This window comes from Eriocheir sinensis, chromosome 37 (assembly GCF_024679095.1).
Source record: "Eriocheir sinensis breed Jianghai 21 chromosome 37, ASM2467909v1, whole genome shotgun sequence".
NCBI classification, from domain to species: Eukaryota; Metazoa; Arthropoda; class Malacostraca; order Decapoda; family Varunidae; genus Eriocheir; species Eriocheir sinensis.
The window spans coordinates 1,638,427-1,660,232 of NC_066545.1; the positions used below are offsets into that span (position 1 = coordinate 1,638,427).

General features: G+C 45.9%; 1 protein-coding gene across 5 annotated transcripts in view; it reads left to right on the forward strand.

Moving 5' to 3' along the window:
* Nucleotides 1-21,806, forward strand: part of LOC127008051 (uncharacterized) — a 112,978-nt gene that overhangs the window by 62,328 nt on the left and 28,844 nt on the right. For all 5 annotated transcript variants that reach the window (XM_050879573.1, XM_050879576.1, XM_050879577.1 and 2 more), the window contains exons 9-11: nt 7,802-7,936; nt 8,956-9,064; nt 14,119-14,634. In XM_050879573.1, the coding sequence (XP_050735530.1) occupies nt 7,802-7,936; nt 8,956-9,064; nt 14,119-14,634 (760 nt within the window). The remainder of the gene's footprint in view (nt 1-7,801; nt 7,937-8,955; nt 9,065-14,118; nt 14,635-21,806) is intronic.

Here is a 21,806-nt window from a genome sequence, read left to right on the forward strand (position 1 = left end):
ACCACTGGCTCCATTCATCACCACCACCACTAGCTCCATTCATCACCTCTGCTGCCCCACCATCACCACCACCACTGGCTCCATTCATCACCTCTGCTGCCACCATATCCACCCCCACTGGCCCCATTCATCACCACCACCACTAGCTCCATTCATCACCTCTGCTGCCCCACCATCACCACCACCACTGGCTCCATTCATCACCTCAGATGCCCCACCAACACCACCACCACTAGCTCCATTCATCACCTCTGCTGCCCCACCATCACCACCACCACTGGCTCCATTCATCACCTCTGCTGCCCCACCATCACCACCACCACTGGCTCCATTCATCACCTCTGCTGCCCCACCATCACCACCACCACTAGCTCCATTCATCACCTCTGCTGCCCCACCATCACCACCACCACTGGCTCCATTCATCACCTCTGCTGCCCCACAATCACAACAACAACTAGCTCCATTCATCACCTCTGGTGCACCACCATCACCACGACCACTTGCTCCATTCATCACCTCTGCTGCGACTCCATAACCACAAACACTAGCTCCATTCATCACCTCTGCTGCCCCACCATCACCACCACCACTGGCTCCATTCATCACCTCTGCTGCCCCACCATCACCACCACTAGCTCCATTCATCACCACCACCACTAGCTCCATTCATCACCTCTGCTGCCCCACCATCACCACCACCACTGGCTCCATTCATCACCTCTGCTGCCCCACCATCACCACCACCACTGGCTCCATTCATCACCACCACCACTAGCTCCATTCATCACCTCTGCTGCCCCACCATCACCACCACCACTGGCTCCATTCATCACCTCTGCTGCCCCACCATCACCACCACCACTAGCTCCATTCATCACCACCACCACTAGCTCCATTCATCACCTCTGCTGCCATCACCACCACTGGCTCCATTCATCACCACCACCACAAGCTCCATTCATCACCTCTGCTGCCCCATCATCACCACCACCACTAGCTCCATTCATCACCTCTGCCCCATCACCACCACCACTGGCTCCATTCATCACCACCACCACTAGCTCCATTCATCACCTCTGCTGCTCCATCATCACCACCACCACTAGCTCCATTCATCACCTCTGCTGCTCCATCATCACCACCACCACTAGCTCCATTCATCACCTCTGCTGCTCCATCATCACCACCACCACTAGGTCCATTCATCAGCACCACCACTAGCTCCATTCATCACCTCTGCTGCTCCATCATCACCACCACCACTAGGTCCATTCATCACCACCACCACTAGCTCCATTCATCACCTCTGCTGCTCCATCATCACCACCACCACTAGCTCCATTCATCACCTCTGCTGCTCCATCATCACCACCACCACTAGCTCCATTCATCACCTCTGCTGCTCCATCATCACCACCACCACTAGCTCCATTCATCACCTCTGCTGCTCCATCATCACCACCACCACTAGCTCCATTCATCACCACCACCACTAGCTCCATTCATCACCTCTGCTGCTCCATCATCACCACCACCACTAGGTCCATTCATCACCACCACCACTAGCTCCATTCATCACCTCTGCTGCTCCATCATCACCACCACCACTAGCTCCATTCATCACCTCTGCTGCTCCATCATCACCACCACCACTAGCTCCATTCATCACCTCTGCTGCCCCACCATCACCACCACCACTAGCTCCATTCATCACCACCACCACTAGCTCCATTCATCACCTCTGCTGCTCCATTCATCACCACCACCACTAGCTCCATTCATCAAGACCACCACTAGCTCCATTCATCACCACCACCACTAGCTCCATTCATCAAGACCACCACTAGCTCCATTCATCACCACCACCACTAGCTCCATTCATCACCTCTGCTGCTCCATTCATCACCACCACCACTAGCTCCATTCATCAAGACCACCACTAGCTCCATTCATCACCTCTGCTGCCCCACCATCACCACCACCACTAGTTCCATTCATCTATTCCACCACTAGCTCCATTCATCACCACCACCACTAGCTCCATTCATCACCTCTGCTGCTCCATTCATCACCACCACCACTAGCTCCATTCATCACCTCTGCTGCCCCATCATCACCACCACCACTAGCTCCATTCATCACCTCTGCTGCTCCATCATCACCACCACCACTAGCTCCATTCATCACCTCTGCTGCCCCATCATCACCACCACCACTAGCTCCATTCATCACCACCACCACTAGCTCCATTCATCACCTCTGCTGCCCCATCATCACCACCACCACTAGCTCCATTCATCACCTCTGCTGCTCCATTCATCACCACCACCACTAGCTCCATTCATCACCTCTGCTGCCCCATCATCACCACCACCACTAGCTCCATTCATCACCACCACCACTAGCTCCATTCATCACCTCTGCTGCCCCATCATCACCACCACCACTAGCTCCATTCATCACCACCACCACTAGCTCCATTCATCACCTCTGCTGCCCCATCATCACCACCACCACTAGCTCCATTCATCACCTCTGCTGCCCCATCATCACCACCACCACTAGCTCCATTCATCACCTCTGCTGCTCCATCATCACCACCACCACTAGCTTCATTCATCACCACCACCACTAGCTCCATTCATCACCTCTGCTGCACCACCACCAGCTCCATTCATCACCTCTGCTGCACCACCACCACCACTAGTTCCATTCATCACCTCTGCTGCCCCATCATCACCACCACCACTAGCTCCATTCATCACCTCTGCTGCTCCATTCATCACCACCACCACTAGCTCCATTCATCACCACCACCACCACTAGCTCCATTCATCACCTCTGCTGCTCCATTCATCACCACCACCACTAGCTCCATTCATCACCTCTGCTGCTCCATTCATCACCACCACCACTAGGTCCATTCATCACCTGCTGCTCCATCATCACCACCACCACTAGCTCCATTCATCACCTCTGCTGCTCCACCATCACCACCACCACTAGCTCCATTCATCACCTCTGCTGCTCCATTCATCACCACCACCACTAGCTCCATTCATCACCTCTGCTGCTCCATCATCACCACCACCACTAGGTCCATTCATCACCACCACCACTAGCTCCATTCATCACCTCTGCTGCTCCATCACACCACCACCACTAGGTCCATTCATCACCTCTGCAGCTCCATCATCACCACCACCACTAGCTCCATTCATCACCTCTGCTGCTCCATTCATCACCACCACCACTAGCTCCATTCATCACCTGTGCTGCTCCATCATCACCACCACCACTAGCTCCATTCATCACCTCTGCTGCTCCATTCATCACCACCATCACTAGCTCCATTCATCACCTGTGCTGCTCCATTCATCACCACCATCACTAGCTCCATTCATCACCTCTGCTGCTCCATTCATCACCACCATCACTAGCTCCATTCATCACCTCTGCTGCTCCATTCATCACCTCTGCTGCTCCATTCATCACCACCATCACTAGCTCCATTCATCACCTCTGCTGCTCCATCATCACCACCACCACTAGGTCCATTCATCACCACCACCACTAGCTCCATTCATCACCTGTGCTGCTCCATCATCACCACCACCACTAGCTCCATTCATCACCTGTGCTGCTCCATCATCACCACCACCACTAGGTCCATTCATCACCACCACCACTAGCTCCATTCATCACCTGTGCTGCTCCATCATCACCACCACCACTAGCTCCATTCATCACCTCTGCTGCTCCATTCATCACCACCACCACTAGCTCCATTCATCACCTGTGCTGCTCCATCATCACCACCACCACCAGCTCCATTCATCACCTCTGCTGCTCCATCATCACCACCACCACTAGCTCCATTCATCACCTCTGCTGCTCCATCATCACCACCACCACCAGCTCCATTCATCACCTCTGCTGCTCCATCATCACCACCACCACCAGCTCCATTCATCACCTCTGCTGCTCCATCATCACCACCACCACTAGCTCCATTCATCACCTCTGCAGCTACATCATCACCACCACCACTAACTCCATTCATCAACTCCTCATCAATCAACACCACAACCACAAGCTCCATTCATCACCTCTGCTGCTCCATCATCACCACCACCACTAGCTCCATTCATCACCTCTGCTGCTCCATTCATCACCACCACCACTAGGTCCATTCATCACCTCTGCTGCTCCATCATCACCACCACCACTAGCTCCATTCATCACCTCTGCTGCTCCATCATCACCACCACCACTAGCTCCATTCATCACTTCTGCTCCATTCATCACCACCACCACTAGCTCCATTCATCACCACCACCACTAGCTCCATTCATCACCTCTGCTGCTCCATCATCACCACCACCACTAGGTCCATTCATCACCTCTGCTGCTCCATCATCACCACCACCACTAGCTCCATTCATCACCTCTGCTGCTCCATCATCACCACCACCACTAGCTCCATTCATCACCTCTGCTGCTCCATCATCACCACCACCACTAACTCCATTCATCACCTGCTGCTCCATCATCACCACCACCAATAGGTCCATTCATTACCTCTGCTGCTCCATCATCACCACCACCACTAGCTCCATTCATCACCTCTGCTGCTCCATCATCACCACCACCACTAGCTCCATTCATCACCTCTGCTGCTCCATTCATCACCACCACCACTAGCTCCATTCATCACCTCTGCTGCTCCATCATCACCACCACCACTAGCTCCATTCATCACCTCTGCTGCTCCATCATCACCACCACCACTAGCTCCATTCATCACCTCTGCTGCTCCATTCATCACCACCACCACTAGCTCCATTCATCACCTCTGCTGCTCCATCACCACCACCACTAGCTCCATTCATCACCTCTGCTGCTCCATCATCACCACCACCACTAGCTCCATTCATCACCTCTGCTGCTCCATTCATCACCACCACCACTAGCTCCATTCATCACCTCTGCTGCTCCATTCATCACCACCACCACTAGCTCCATTCATCACCTCTGCTGCTCCATCATCACCACCACCACTAGCTCCATTCATCACCTCTGCTGCTCCATTCATCACCACCACCACTAGCTCCATTCATCACCTCTGCTGCTCCATCATCACCACCACCACTAGCTCCATTCATCACCTCTGCTGCTCCATTCATCACCACCACCACTAGCTCCATTCATCACCTCTGCTGCTCCATTCATCACCACCACCACTAGCTCCATTCATCACCTCTGCTGCTCCATTCATCACCACCACCACTAGCTCCATTCATCACCTCTGCTGCTCCATTCATCACCACCACCACTAGCTCCATTCATCACCTCTGCTGCTCCATCATCACCACCACCACTAGCTCCATTCATCACCACCACCACTAGCTCCATTCATCACCTCTGCTGCTCCATTCATCACCACCACCACTAGCTCCATTCATCACCACCACCACTAGCTCCATTCATCACCTCTGCTGCTCCATTCATCACCACCACCACTAGCTCCATTCATCACCTCTGCTGCTCCATTCATCACCACCACCACTAGCTCCATTCATCACCACCACTCGCTCCATTCATCACCTCTGCTGCGACATTCATCACCACCACCACTAGCTCCATTCATCACCACCACTAGCTCCATTCATCACCTCATTCATCATTCATCACCACCACCACTAGCTCCATTCATCAGCTCTGCTGCTCCATTCATCACCACCACCACTAGCTCCATTCATCACCACCACCACTAGCTCCATTCATCACCTCTGCTACTACCTCCATCACCACCACCACTACTAGCTCCATTCACATAGCCGGGCACGACAACAGAAAACCTTATTCTCGATACCCGATAACTGATAATGGAAACCCTTATCGGTGATAACTGATATTCATTAACTGGAGACACAAATGTAGGCGATAACCGATAATCGATACCCAATATAAATCCACAACTCTGATTCTAGCTTGCGATAAGTCCGATAGGCGAAAACGATACTACAGTACTGTTTCCAAGTTTGCGATAAATAGGTTGATGTTGCGGGTCGCAAATGTTGAAATTGCAAACTTTGTACCATCATTCTTATGGGGAAAATTGAAAACCGTCGACATCTTGCAGTTGGCCACCCATCCAGGTGGCCAAGCGCATGTGCAGACAGCCCCGGCTGCGCGCTGGGCCCAAACAGCTGACGGGTGGCTGATGATGGTGATGATGAGTGTCGGTGACATCAGTGCCTCCTGAACGGTATTTTTGTCGGGGCCCGTGTGTGTGTGTGTGGCTTCCCAATTTGCCAGTTCTTATTTTCCACATGTTGCACTGGACCCCTTTCTTTTCTTCCATCTCCTCTTTTTGAAAAAGAAGAGATGGAAGAAAAAAAGAAGTCCTGCGCAACATGTGGAAAATAAGAATTAGCAAATTGAGGAGCCTGGGCCCACAATAAATACAGCCACACACACACAGGCGCCAATGAAAATAATGTTTGGGTGGCACCAATGCAAAGGCCACACCGCTCACACTCCTCATCATCATCACCATCATCAGCCGCCCATCAGCTGCTCAAGCCCAGCGCGTGGTCAGGGCTGCTCGCACATGTGCCTGGCTGCCCAGATCCCACTCACCATGCTTCCTGCGGCCAAAGGAAAGGCCCAGGGGGTGGGTAAGAGTGAAAATGGGAATCAAGGACCACAACAAGGTGTGAAAAAACCCGGTTTTAGCAGCCTTTTCCTTTTTCTTTCGTGTCATATCACAATTTCAGTTTTCAATAAACCTAATTTTTTGGGTCCCTATCGCAAACTCGGTGAATCGCAAACTTTAAACTCGCAATCCTGGAGACAGTACTGTATATTGATATTTCAAATAAAAAACAGATGAATTCAAATTTTCATAATCTGTATTTTAGAAAACTTACAAAAACCTGAAAACCACACGTTGACATGTACATATGGACGGTAATACTAGAAACGCCTGAACCGGTGTTGTGTTATTTGGCGTCCCCACCGTCAAAAGCTGGCACTTTTATTTACAAACACTGGTCTCTCGTGAATGCCCGATACCCTGATTTTGTTATCAGCGATAAAGTATCGCGATAACGCCCAGCTATGTCCATTCATCACCTCTGCCAGTACCTCCATCATCGCCACCACCACTAACTCCATTCATCACCTCTGCTACTACCTCTATCATCATCATCATCATCACCACCACCACCACTAGCTCCATTCATCACCTTTGCTGCTCCATCATCACCACTGTCACTAGCTCCATAAGATGGTGGTTGCATGTCCCAGAGGCACAAATTTTTCTGCACCAGTGTTGCACAGTTCTGAGTCACAGTCCTGTGTTTGCAGCTATTTCTTTGTTAGATTTGTTCTCCTTAACCAGTGCAGATATAGCTTCAATCTGGGGTTCTTTGGGAAGCTTTTATGGTCCCACAGTAGGTTTGATGGGAGGAAATGATGAGGGGGGTGGCAGTCAGATGGGGCCCTAAATTGGGTGATAGTTGAGCATACATCTATTCCGTGGGAGGCTGATAGCCACTGGCCTTGACTCTCAATAGAATTGCTAGATGTAGGTATTCCTCCGAGCCTTGCAGATCAGAAGGAAAGAGGGGGTCAAGTAAGTTTGGTGGTATTAGACAGTGTGCTGCTCTTCACACCATCTGCCACTGCCAGCACTATATTATATAGGTAGATATATTAAAGGAAGAGAAGAGTGATGGCTAAACAGTATGTCAACTCCAACAGTCATCTAACATCTTTTTCCCTTGCACAGAGCATTGGAGCAGCTGAGGACACAGGAGGCAGAGCGAGCAGAAGAGGAAAATGATGATGTATCCTTACTGGACAGTGAGCAAGAAATCCCTGAAGACTCTTTTCAGGAATTTATAGAGAATCAGGGCTACAAAAGGTTAGTTGACTTTCTTATATAAAGTAGCCTGTTCAAGCAGCACTCTCAATGCAATGCCATTAATGCAAAATGTCCATGAATAGTTAAACTTGCACCTGAATTAAAGAGTTCCACTTGAGTTACTTGAACCAGTAACTGGGCCCTCTGGTTTGTAGAAAAAGTGATGAAAGTGTGGTCTGTGGTGTTGTACTTATAGGTATAATAAGTTTTGCTAAAAACCTTGCACTGTATCACTATCTGCTTTCCTGCCAAGATTTGTACTTCCCAACATCATTTCCCCGCTGTGCTGCAACGGAGGAACTTCTAGTTTCTTTCATCATGTAAATGAAAGATTGGCGACGTGTAACGTGTAAGGCCACTGTAGAAAGCATGGTACACACTTCCACTTTCCTTTGTTTTGCAGCGCTGCTGCTCAGTGCCTCCGCAACCATCTCACCCTCAGCACTTCATTGCTACAGTAATTTTGAAATTATTTACAGCATTATGTCCAGTTCATGTCAATACAGTAAAGGTGTATATATAAGTATGTTCGCTTTCTTGATGTCCTGCGGCGTGGCCGTGGGGCGCTTGATGAGGGAGGCGACGGTGCAATAAAGGCCAGTCATTCAGGGCAGTGCCGCCCATATACCATTTTTCCCACAAGTATATGTATTCACACTATGCGAATTCCTGCTATGCAAGCTTGTTTTTCTGTAACACCATATAATGGATGGGTCCCTTTTGACATGTAATGAAACAATTTCATTTGGTAAGGCAATGAACACACACAGTGTGTGTTAGTGTACATCTTACTTTATTTTATCCTTATTTCTTTGTTTCTGCTACAGGTTTCACTGAGGTTCCTCCAGATTCATCATATCTGTAGTTCTGAAGTTTGGCACAACAAGTTTTTACCCCTTTTCATCTTGGGCACTAGGTGATTGCCAGTCTTGATTGTGTTGTCGCTATGCCTACGCTTTTAATGGGCTCATGCAAAACTAATATGACCATAAAGTCAAGTTTAGTTTTTATCTCCCCAGACGCCCTGACCACGGTAAACGAAGCCTGGGGACAACCTCTACCTCAGGGACCTTTCCCCGGAAGCCTCCATCCACCCCTGAGCAGCCCCTCTGTGATAACCCAGGGAAAGTGAGTTAATTCTTCTTATAGCAAAAGTCCAAAAATCTGGATGGCAGTGGATTGGAGGTCATTTGGATTATCAAATTGTTTGAATTATTGGGAGGGACCCCTGGAAGTGAAAAATATATTGACAATCAGAAAATATATACACGACATGTTTTATTACATTATGAGTAATGCTAAAAGTGTTGAACAGCAGTTTTTTTTTTTTTTTTTTTTTTTTTTTTTTTTTTTCAGCTCAAGCTCACAAAAAAAAAAAATAAAAAAAAAAAAAAAGCCCGCTTCTCGCTGCTCCTAAAAGAATCCAAAAAGATGAAAAAAAGAGGTGTTCTGGAGGGCTCCTGATACCTCCTCTCTGGGAGGAAGGTAAATCCATATAAAGAGAGGAAACCCAGAGGCAATAAAGGTACAATGAAGTAAAAGGTTCACAAATTTCAAACAGCTCGGAGGTCCCATCGAAAAGGCAAAACCCTCACAGTCAGGGAGGCAAGTTGGGATGCCTGAGTACTATATTTTCACTTGATCTATTCTTCTTTCATTCATTTGTATTAATTTCACCTCATATTACAGTAGTCTACTTTGCAAAATTCCTTAACTTTTTCAAAATGGTGACGCAGACGTCAGCGTCACAGTATGGAAAGGGTTAAGAGGAAATGGAAGAGGATTAATCCTCTTCTAAACCTCTTAATCCTCTTCTAAACCTCTTAATTCTTTTCCATTTCCTCTTAAGAGGTTCAGAAGAGGATTAAGAGGAAATGGAAGAGGATTAAGAGGTTTAGAAGAGGATTAATCATCTTCCATTTCCTCTTAACCCTTTCCATACTGTGACGCCAACGTCTGCGTCACGTATTGAAAGGGTTAAACCTATTATAGAGGTCACTTTCTTGAAAGCCGGTGTCACACTGGACCAAATCTGGCGAGCACGAGCTTTTGCTGGTAGCTTTTACTCACGGGATGGCTTGCTCGCCAGCTTTTGCTCCTGAGTTTAGCTCACCATTTGGACGGGGAGCAGCTCGGCGAGCCGCGAGCAGGCAGTCAAATGAGCTCTTTGGTGCATCGATATGTGAATAATATATATTGCCTTGTGTATTGGATCCGTATACCCGTGATATTAGAGAACTTATTCACATACTCGTTTTATGTTTAATGGTGTTTGTAATATTCTATAATATTGTGAAAAGTAGTGTTGGTTTTTATTTTGATTTCTGGATCCCTAACCAAGACCAAGACCGCCCAGCTGAAATAAACACTCCATGGCCACCTTCACTCCTCGAGTTCATTGGTCCTCCGGTATTGTGCACTCTTTAATATCTTGAGTCAGGGACCATCCTGAGTTGTGGGACACAACCATCCATATTTCTGTAAGTCTATGCTGAAGAAAGTTAGATGGATTGTTGTACACACCATGGGTCTCCCTTTCCTTCAGCCATCTTTTCTTCTACACTCGTTGAATAATGGCAAGTAATGCCGTCACAGCTGCACACTTAGCTGTAATGCGAAGCATAGGTGTAGTAGGCGCCAGGGCTGAGGCTTTGTTTACAATGTTGCTCGTCGCTCGCCGCTCGTCACTCGTCAGTGTGACGACAACAGTGACTTGCTCGCGAGCAAAAGGTGCCAGAAAAAGTTCGTGCTCGCCAGATTTGGGTCCAGTGTGACGCCAGCTTAAGTCTTTCACTCCTTGTCCTTGAGCATTGGCTCAGACTATTACTTAGTCCTTAGGAGCCATCTTTCCTGCGATATACAGGTAACTCTCGATTTACACGAGTATTGTGTCCTTGAAGAGGTCGTGTAAATCAAAAACAATGTAAATCAAACAAGAGGTAGGTTTCTATCGATAAATAAATATTCGCTTCATTCAGTGGAGAGAGAGAGAGAGAGAGAGAAATATTTGACGGTTTGCTTGCCTGCCCACTACACCACCATTCAATAGTTCACACTGTGTTATGAGAGCAGAAACCCACATGCAAGAGGTTGCTGTGGGTTACTGTTAACTTACTATAGTGAATCATGGCAGTGCCAGGGTAAAGTGGCATATACTTATTTGGGGTTGATGGTCCTTCAACTGTATGGGTATAATTTAGGTGGTGTGTTTTGAAACCGTGGTCACGTGACGCCCACCACATGGCTGAGTGCGTATAACATACTTCATGCAATAGTTTGTGGACCTTGCTCCTTTTAGTTAAGTAATATTGTTTTTTACCACCAGCGTGTAGGTAGTAAATGGACAACAAACATTTGATCAGGTTCACGTTCATTGTGGGAGGTGTTCATGGTTTTTCGCATTCTCGTATGCTATTACTGCCAGTGTGCACACGTTCACACGTGAATGCTGATGGAGGAGCGGAACATCAAAGTCTCGACTCTAGATATAATACATCTCGTCTTCTCTCTGCTGTTATTGTTTTGTAGTGATATCTTGGTTTAACATGTGTTACATACACATGCTACATTTATTTTCACCTCTTAATTATGAATAAAGCCTCCCTTACACTTCCTGAATAGCAGTGAACCTCTCCGCCACTCACACCCGAACACGACGAACACTGTTCATTCACAACAACACTTGAGTAGTACTACTGCGACGTTGCCGGTTGGAGGGAAGGCTTACCACAGTGGGTACAGGAACTCACTTCCTCAACTGTACCGTTACCGAGCAGTCTAGTACCGGTACTATACCATATAGCTGGTACCGTTAGTACTAGAACTGGTACCGGTACCTGCCCACCCCTATTGTTGAGTAACGTGGCAGCGTGGGTACTGTATTGTTGTTCAAGTGGCGTGCGGGAAGAACTGAGCTCAGCTGTGTGGCTGCAGTGCCGCGTGAGTCCAGTTGCGTGAGACATCTGGTGGCAACTCCATAAAATAGCACATATAAGTGAAAAAAACGTGTAATTTAAACATTTATTTGGATTTTTGACCCCACGTTATTTAAAAAACGCGTAAACCAAACTTGTGTAAATTGAGAGTTACCTGTATTATGAGAATATTATGCTGTCAACACTTAGAATAAATTTAAATCCCTCCTGAATCTCCTGCAGCTGTTTCTCATCCTCACTGCTTGGTGCTTCCCAGCACTTTTGGCACCTGATTTGATTTTTACTTTTCCACTTGGAATTTTTGTCAGACACTTTAAAAATTCACACCATTGGGATTTTTTTAATTATCCATGTTCGTATTACAGTGCTCCCTCATTATTGACGGGTTAGGTTCCTGAAATACCAATTGATACTTAAAACCGTCGATACTGATTTTTGTCAAGTCTCATAACCTTTATATTTTTTTTTTATCCCACCAACTACTTATATGTTCTGAGCAACTTACTTTGCTGACTTGCCCAGGCTTAACACGTAATGGCCGCTGCATCATCATCACCGTCACTTTTACCTTTCTTCTCTCCACTTGGAAGATCACAAGGGTGCTTAGGACCCATGCCAATGAGTAGGACGAAGGATGATAAAGTAGCTGTAGCCATGAACGTTGGCAGAATGACAGACATACATGGACTGATGCTAGTGCTAGCTTGTCAGGATGCATATTTTCAAAAGGTTATGAGTTTTTTTCCCACGGAGACTAGCCCCACCCTCTACAGTGACATCATGCGCAGCTAACTCCCCCCCACCCCCCCCTCTCTCTCTCTCTCTCTCTCTCTCTCTCTCTCTCTCTCTCTCTCTCTCTCTCTCTCTCTCTCTCTCTCTCTCTCTCTCTCTCTCTCTCTCTCTCTCTCTCTCTCTCTCTCTCTCTCTCTCTCTCTCTCTCTCTCATTGGAGAGAGAGAGAGAGAGAGAGAGAAGAGAAGAGAAGAGAAGAGAAGAGAAGAAATGAGGGAGGACATGGACGCATGAGTGTGTGGGAGTGTCGAAGTTTGCTGAGTGATCCCTTAATAAATGGTGTCCGCGCCACTGTTCTCACTGCTGGTGCTGCAGGTGTGAGTACAGTTCGGAAATATGCTACCCGGCCTTAAGCTTCATTTAAAGTTGAACTTCAGTAACTGAATATGTAGCAACAGTACTTTATAAATGTTAAATGATCTAGTCAAGAAATATGGGGATTGTAAGGTAGCATTAATAATTATAAAGGTTACATTTATCATTGGCACAAGGAAATATCAAGTCTTTTCTTGTTTGTAAACAAGAGCATGCCATGCCACAGACCAGTGTGTTGTGCCGCCGTATCCAGACCTGCCCTTCACAGTTATTACTGGACCACTGAGCCTGTTATTCGGTAGGATAGGATGTATTTACTTTATTAGCAATTTTATTGGAGTTCTATTTTATTGGGGAGGCGGTGGCTGAGTGGTTAGTGTGCTGGTCCTGCGTTTCACCCATGTCCCGGATGATGTGGGTTTCAATCCTTCACTACCAGTCAAGAATAGATGGCGCCACTATAAACACTTGCCTGAGCCATGACGGGCTTGGGCCGACCACTAGTTCCAACCAAGAAAGCCTACATGCTCTGCAGGCCTGAATGTTAAAAAAAAAAAAAAAAAAAAAGAAAAAAAAAAAAGTTTGGCAATTCTATAAGAATAAGTCTCAAAACAATGGCAAAACAGTTTACCTGGCACAAGCTTCCCTCAGTTTGTGCTGGATAAACGAAGTTCTTCTGTTAGCGCTTTTACAGTGTTTACAATACCCCAAGTTTCACAATCGCAAATGCAAAACTCGGGAGGATACTGTATTGTCTTCAGACCTTACTAGTATGATAAAATATTGTACAGTAAAACCCCGACTACCTGACCCCTGGATATTTGGAAACCCAAAGTATCTGTCAAAAATTTTACCAGCCAAAGATTTAAAAAAATCCAAGTAAAATCATTGGAAACTTACAAATATACTCATGCCGTGTTTCCATCACCTCCAGAGCAGGCCTGCCCTGCATTCTGTTGAGCCATTAGCCACGCAATGTTACACAATGTTATGCTTACAAGTTTTGCTGAGGTGGCAACATTAGCCAAATGCCCAAACCAAGGTTATGACCAAGCTTTGTAATATATGAGGAATAGATGTACTGTATCATTATACTGATGTGATTTTTTTATCATTACATCTCCATGTTTCTTCCCCACAGCCTCACACCTCCAAGCAGCCTCCAAAGGATTCTTCACCTCAAAAATCTCCCTCCCCATCAAAACGACCCCTCCATCCCTCCTCCCCTCTGCCCCAGCACCTAACCTTCCTACAAAAGACTCCCTCCCCACCCAAACAACCTTACCACCCCTCCTCCCCACAAAAGACTCCCTCCCCACCCAAACAACCTTACCACCCCTCCTCCCCTCAATCCCAGCCACGTTCTCCACTCCCAAACTGTCCCTTGTCATCCAAAACAAACCTCCATCCCTCCTCCCCTCCCCCCCAGCCTTGCTCTCCCCTCCTAAAGTCTCCCTCTCCCAAACAACCCCCCCATTCCTCCTCCCCTCAGCCCCAGCAACATTCTCCCCTACCAAAGTCTCCCTTCCCATCCAAACTACCCTTCCACCCCTCCTCTCCTCAGCCGTCCACCTCCAGACAACCTGATGAAGTGGCACCAAGGAACCCAAATCTTCTGTCTTCTTCAATTACCTATGATTTGAAGGAGCAACTGCAGGTGAGACCAAAAGTTGGGCCTTGCCTAAAATTATCCTGAAATGACATCTCTCTCTCTCTCTCCCTTTCTCTCACACACACACACCACCACCACCACCACCACGGAAGCATGCACTGCAGAGCAGAGGAACCAAATCTGTTTGACATAGTCAAGGGGCCCGAGTTTACAGCTAAGTAATTTAAAGTCCCATCTCCTAAGAGTCCAGGCATTAAGATGTGAAAGTTTGAGGAGTGAAAAGTACACCGGGGAGGAGAAGGAGAGATAAGAGAGGTTATTATGGAACGTAAACAAACGACCAAAATGGCAGACCCGCTGTCTGATTCCCCTGGCCCGAGCCAGAGGGAAGATTCCTATGAAGGTTTTGAGGGCTTCACGCTAGGACAAATGATGGAAACAACACAGGGAAAGAGAATAAACAAAGTAGAAGAGGAATGTGACAGGATGGTGGTGGAGATGAGGAGGATGAGAGAGGAATTTGGTGAAGTGATCCAGGCACTGGCTGAGGTGAAAAAAAGAGATGAAGAGGCAAAGAGGAGAGATGAAGAGGCAAAGAGAATGTTAGAGAGTTTAAGAGAGGAAATAATGAAGTTGACGAAGGAACAGCTGGAAAACCAGAAAGAGATAGCAAAGCTGAAAATGGAAAAACTAGAAAAAGACCATGAGATAAAAATTATGATTGGGACAAATGAAGACATGGAGAAGATGAAAGAAATGATAAAGAGAGAGGTAGCAGAGAAGATAGGAAATGACCAGCAAAACGTGGGTGCAAGGGTGGAGGAACAGATTAAGCATGTAGTCAGTGACGAGTTGAAGGAGTGGAGAAGTGAAAAGGAAGAGGAAAAAACGAGCTCCAGGGAAATATTAGAGCAACAACAACAGGAACAGAGACAAGATATAGAAAAAGAAGTTGTAAATGTACTGAGAAATAAAGAAACAGTGGTGAGGGACATGGCAGATAAGAATAAATGTGTTATATTGTTTGGTGTAAAAGAAGAAAAACCCAATGAAGAACCAGAGGGAAAGTTATGAGAGGAATAAGGTGAAAAGTATACCGAGAAACATGAACACTGAAGCAGAGGAAAAGATAGAGGAAGAAGTAGATGAAATAACAAGACTGGGAAAGTATGAGGAAGGAAAGAACAGGCCATTAAAGATTAAGTTAAGATCCCAAATAACAACAGAAACCATCCTAAATAAGTCGTGGAGATTGAATTGATTCAATTCTGAAGATTATAAACAAATATATGTGAGGAGAAATATGACAGAGGATGAAAGAATGAAGGTAAAATAACTGATAAATGAAGCAAAAAAAAGGAATGAGGAAAGATCAGAGGAAGATAAGAAGAAATTTTTTTGGAGAATGAAGAACGAAAAACTGATGAAGTGGTGGATAAGAGACGAGCGGGTGTAACGGTGTTGATAGGAGGCGAAAGAAAGGGAGAAGGGAGAAAAGGTTTAAAGATTGCGTACAAAAACATAGATAGACTTGTATCAAAGAAAACTGAACTAATTGATTATCTAAGGGAAAGTGATCCAGACATTATATGTAAAGTTAAAACAAAACTTGGAAAGGAACTGGAACTCGTACTGGATGGAAAAAGCAAGTACAACATTTGGAGGAAAGATAGGAAAGAAGGAAAGGGAGGAGTGATGATAGTGATGAAACAAAACCTGAAAGTGACAGAAGTGAGATATAGAAAGGACAGTGCAGAAGTGATGGCTGTGCAGATACAGACAAAGTGGAGAGAAGACTAATATAATAACAGCCTATGTCCCCCCTAAAACCAAAAGTTGGAAAGAAGTAAGATACACGCTATGCTGGAAGAAACAGTACGGGCACTGATAGACGAAATAAAGAATAGTAGAAAGGTAATATTAACAGGAGATTTCAATTGCAAAGAGGTGAATTGGGAAGACTATGCAACGGAGGGTGGAGAAAATACCTGGGGAAGTAAACTACTGAAGCTGGCAACAGATAACCTGTTGACGCAGTGGGTCAAAGGAAAAACAAGGCTGAGAGGGGATGACCAACCATCGAGACTAAACCTAATTTTCACAAAAAAATGTTGAGCTACGTGAAGAAGTCAGTCATGAGTGCCCCTTGGGAAAGAGCAACCATGAGCTATTAGAGATGAAAACTAAGGAAGGATACGAACATCGAGATGAGGCATATAAAGAAAAAAGGAAAAACTATGCAAAGGCAGATTATGTTGGACTCGAGACTTTCTTCGCTGTGGTAGACTGGAGTGATATGAAGAGGAGTACTAACATTCAAAAGAAATGACCTTTTATGAATATTTACAACAGAGGAATAGAGATATATGTTCCCTACTATACAGTAAAAGATAAAGGAGAGAAAACATGGTTTGGATGGAGGTGTGAAACAGCAAAACAAAACAGAAATAAGGCATGGAGGAATTTAAAGAAAAGACCAAAGAAGAATAACAGAGACAAATATAAAAAATAAAGAAATGAATATGTGAAAATAAGGAGAGAAGAGGAAGCTAAATTTGAAAAAAGAATAGTTTCAAGTTGAAAGGAAGAACCAAAAATATTTTATAAATTCATAAATGGAAAGCTAAAAAGAAATGAAGGAGTGGAAAGGCTAAAAGAAAAAAATGTATTCTACGAAAAGGACGAAGAAATTGCAGAAATATTAAATAAAATTTTTCATAAAGTATTTACGAAAGAGACCGACTTTGACAGGGGGCTCGAAAATTGTAATGAAGAGAAGCTAAATTATGTGAAGGTTGAGAAAGGGGAACTGTTGAAGCTGATGGAAACTTTAGATGGAAGGAAAGCTATGGGACCGGATGAAATCTCCGGTCAAGTGCTAAAAGTGTAGAAATGAATTACTGGAACCAATTTATGACATAATAACATGCTCTATAAATACAGGAAAAGTGCCTTTAGAGTGGAAGAGAGTGAACATTGTACCAATTTATGAGAGTGGAAATAAAACTGAACCAATAAATTATAGGCCAGTCTCTTTAACAAGTGAAATGTGCAAGATTTGTGAAAGTATAATAAATAAAACAATGTGTTGAACATTTAGAAAATGGAAACATGATAAATGAAGGACAGTTTGGATTTAGAAAAGGGAAATCGTGTGTCGCCAACTTACTGTGTTTCTACTCAAGAGCAATAGACGTGGTGCAAGAAAGAGAAGGATGGGCTGATTGTGTATATCTCGATCTGAAAAAAGCTTTAGACAAGGTTCCCCACAAGAGGTTAATCTGGAAACTACAGAAATGGGGAGGAATGGGCAGAAAGGTCATCGAGTGGATAAAGGATTACTTAACAGGAAGAGAAATGAGAACGGTGATTAGAGAAGAGAAATCAAATTGGGGGAGAGTAGAGAGTGTAGATCCTCAGGGCTCAGTTCTGGCACCAATAATGTTCATAATACAGTACCCTCTCGAGTTTTGCGCTATCCGAGTTTCGCGATCCTCGAGTTTAGCGCTTAGTCCTAAATTCTTACCATCATGACTTTAACGCATTACCTCCATGAGTTTCGCGCTGCTTTGACATGTACGGGTCACGTCTACCTACGGTCGGCGTCATGCGTGCTGCCTTAAAAGATGATGTCCAACCATTGGGGCTATGGGCAACCGCAGTTGCCCGTATGCCCAACCAGGAGTAAGTTGTTGGTTGTCCTTATGAATGGAAAACGGTTGTGAGTACGAGCGTGGGTACGTGGGTACCGAATGGCTGCATGTAAACAAACAGACGACGGCAGTGGCTGAGGAGTGAGGAGCAGTGGAAGATGGCCCACCAAGAGACTCGTAAAATGGACTGGCAGAGCTGCTTTGCTAACTACTTGATTAACAAGATAAGAGAACACCCCGTGCTGTGGAATCACAGTCCAAAAATCTTTTTATCAAATTTATGAAAATTGTAGATCTCCCGGTGTTGTTTTTTCTTCTTCTTTTTCTTTTGACCTGTAATTCATGCATCTAGGAAGTGAGAGGGAGATGGGAAAGAAAGTACAGGGAGAGTAAGATGTTGGTAGAGAGATTGGTTAAGGAAAGTAAAGAGAGAGTGGATGAGTATTATGGTAGGAAAATTTCAGCAAAATACCAGAAGGAAAATCTTTTATGGAAAGAAGTTGAAAGAGAAATGGGGGGAGAAAAGAATGAAATTTGGAGCATGAAGAGGAAAGGTGGGGTGCTTGTGAGAGGGAATGAGGAGATAAGGGAGGTATGGAAGCAGCACTTTGAAACTGTAATGAATGAGAGTGTGGGAGGGAGAGCAGAAGTGACCAGTGTAGGAATAAAGATCAATGTAAGGCGGCCAGATCCACAGGGGAGGGTGGAGAGTGATGAGATAGAGGAGACAGTGAAGAAGTTAAAAATAGGAAAGGCCCCTGGAGCTGATGGCATAACAGCAGAAATATTGAAGTATTGAGGTGTAGTTGTGGAATGGATATTAAGGATATGTAGCCTAGCATGGGAACATGGTGAGGTGCCAGAGGATTGGAGAAAGGCTATTATTGTGCTGCCGTACAAAGGGAAAGGGAGCAGAGGTGATTGTAATAGTTACAGGGGAATAAGTCTACTCAGTGTGGCAGTAAAAGTGTATGGAAGGGTTTTAAATGAGAGGATGAAGAAAATAACTGAGAAAAGTGTAGGCGATGAACAAGTTTTTTTTTAGGAAAGGGAGGGGTTATGTAGACCAAATATATGCACTAAAAATGTTAGTTGAATAATACATAGAGAAGGATAGGAAGCTGTTTGCTGCATATGACAAGGTTGACAGGAAGGGGTTGTGGGATGTTCTAAGGATATATGGTGTGGGAAAGGCGTTTGCTGGAGGGAATCTGATCCTTCTATAAGGATGCGAGTGCCTCTGTACGCGTGAAGGGTGAGTTGAGTGAGAGTTTTGGTGTTGGTGTGGGTGTGAGATGGGTGTGTGTGATGTCACCATGGCTTTTTAATGTGCATATGGCTAGTTGTATTAGAGAAATGAAAGCCAGAGTGGGGGAGCTTGGTCCAAGGCTGAAAGTGAGAGGTATGGAGGAGTCATTCATTGCAGGCCTGTTTGCAGATGATACAGTGTTGTTGGCAGAGAATGAGGGGATGCTGCAGAGGATAGTGGATGAGTTTGATGGGTGTGTAAGAGGAGAAAGCTGAGAGTGAATGCTGGAAGGAGTAAGGTTATGGTATTTGAAAGGGCGAGAGAACAGGTCACTGATTTTGCAAAGCCGTACAGAGTTAGAGCAGAGGGTACAACGAAGTGTAGGATAAGGTTAGGGGAGGAGAGAATGGAGGAGGTGACTGAGTTTAAATATTTAGGGACTGTTTTATGTAAGCATGGCAGTATGGAAGGTGAGGTGAGGGAAAGAGCAGTGAAGGGCAGACAGGTGGTGGGTGCAATGGAGAGAGTTATGAAAGGAAGAAGTGTGAGCATGGAGGTAAAGAGGGGACTAAGGAATAATATTATCCTGCCAACTCTGTCATATGCATCAGAGATGTGGACATGGAATGCAGCACAGCAATCGAGATCACGTGCAGTGGAAATGAGTTACATAAGAGGTGCATGTGGTGTGTCAAGATGAGATGGAGAAAGTAATGAAAGCGTGTATGAGCGGTTTGGTATGGGTGCGACAGCGAAAGGAGTGGAGTGTGGAGTGGTGGAGTGGGTGAAGCGTGGTGCATTGAGATGGTTTGGACATGTGATGAGAATGGGGGAGAATGAATTCTTGAAGAGAGTGTATGAGGGAAGGATCAAGGGAGTGGGTGTCAGGGGAAGACCACCTGTGAAGTGGATAAATAGGGTGAGTTGAGTATTGGAGTGAGAGACTTGGAAGTAGCAGGATTGAATGTGCGGAGAGTGTGCCAGAATAGGGAGGGATGGAGACACTTCTGCCGTGGCCACCCCCTGGAGGGAAGTTCCAGCGAGGGAGCAAGGCGTCAGAGATATACAGTAAAACCTCACCATTTGTGCACATATGGGCGGTCTGAAGGTGCGGAAATGGCGAACTTAATAACCTATGGGGAAAAATACATATGGGCACCGCCCCCCCCCCCCCCACACACACACAGAAAAAAAAAATGGCATGATGTAGCCCGCCAACTGGTTTCAAGGTCGGTAGTGGTGATGAAGGTGGTGTTGGTGATGGTGGTGGTGAGGAAAGAGGTGGTGATGGAAGAAGTGGTGGTGATGAAAGTTGTGGTGGTGATAAATATGGGGTAGTGATGAAAGTTGTGATGATGAATGTGGGGTAGTGATGAAAGTTATGGCAGTGATGAAAGAAGTGGTGGTGATGAAAGTTGTGGTGATGATGAAAAAAGTGGAGGTGATGAATGTGGGGTAGTGATGAAAGTTGTGGTGGTGATGAATGTGGGGTAGTGATGAAAGTTGTGGTGGTGATGAATGTGGGGTAGTGATGAAAGTTGTGGTGGTGATGAATGTGGGGTAGTGATGAAAGTTGTGGTGGTGATGAATGTGGGGTAGTGATGAAAGTTGTGGTGGTGATGAATGTGGGGTAATGATGAAAGTTGTGGTGGTGATGAATGTGGGGTGGTGATGAAAGTTGTGGTGGTGATGAATGTGGGGTAGTGATGAAAGTTGTGGTGGTGATGGAAGAAGTGGTGGTGATGAATGTGGGGTAGTGATGAAAGTTGTGGTGGTGATGGAAGAAGTGGTGGTGATGAATGTGGGGTAGTGATGAAAGTTGTGGTGGTGATGAATGTGGGGTAGTGATGAAAGTTGTGGTGGTGATGAATGTGGGGTAGTGATGAAAGTTGTGGTGGTGATGAATGTGGGGTAGTGATGAAAGTTGTGGTGGTGATGATAGGAGTAGTGGTGATGAAAGTGGTGGTGGTGGTAGTGAAAGTGGAGAGGGTGGTGACTTCATCACCGTGGACCACCACCTTCACTTTTGTCACCACTACCACTGTCACCACCACCACCACCACCACCTGCATCACCACCATCGCAACTTTCATCACCACAACCACCTTAATCGCCACCACTGTCTTCATCATCACTACCACTATTATCATCACCACCATCACCTTCATCACCACCACCACCTTCATCACCACCACCACCACCACCTTTGTCACCACCACCACCACCACCTTCACCACCACCACCATCACCTTCATAACTGCCACCACCACCACCACCTTCATCACCACCACCACCTTTGTCACCACCACCACCAC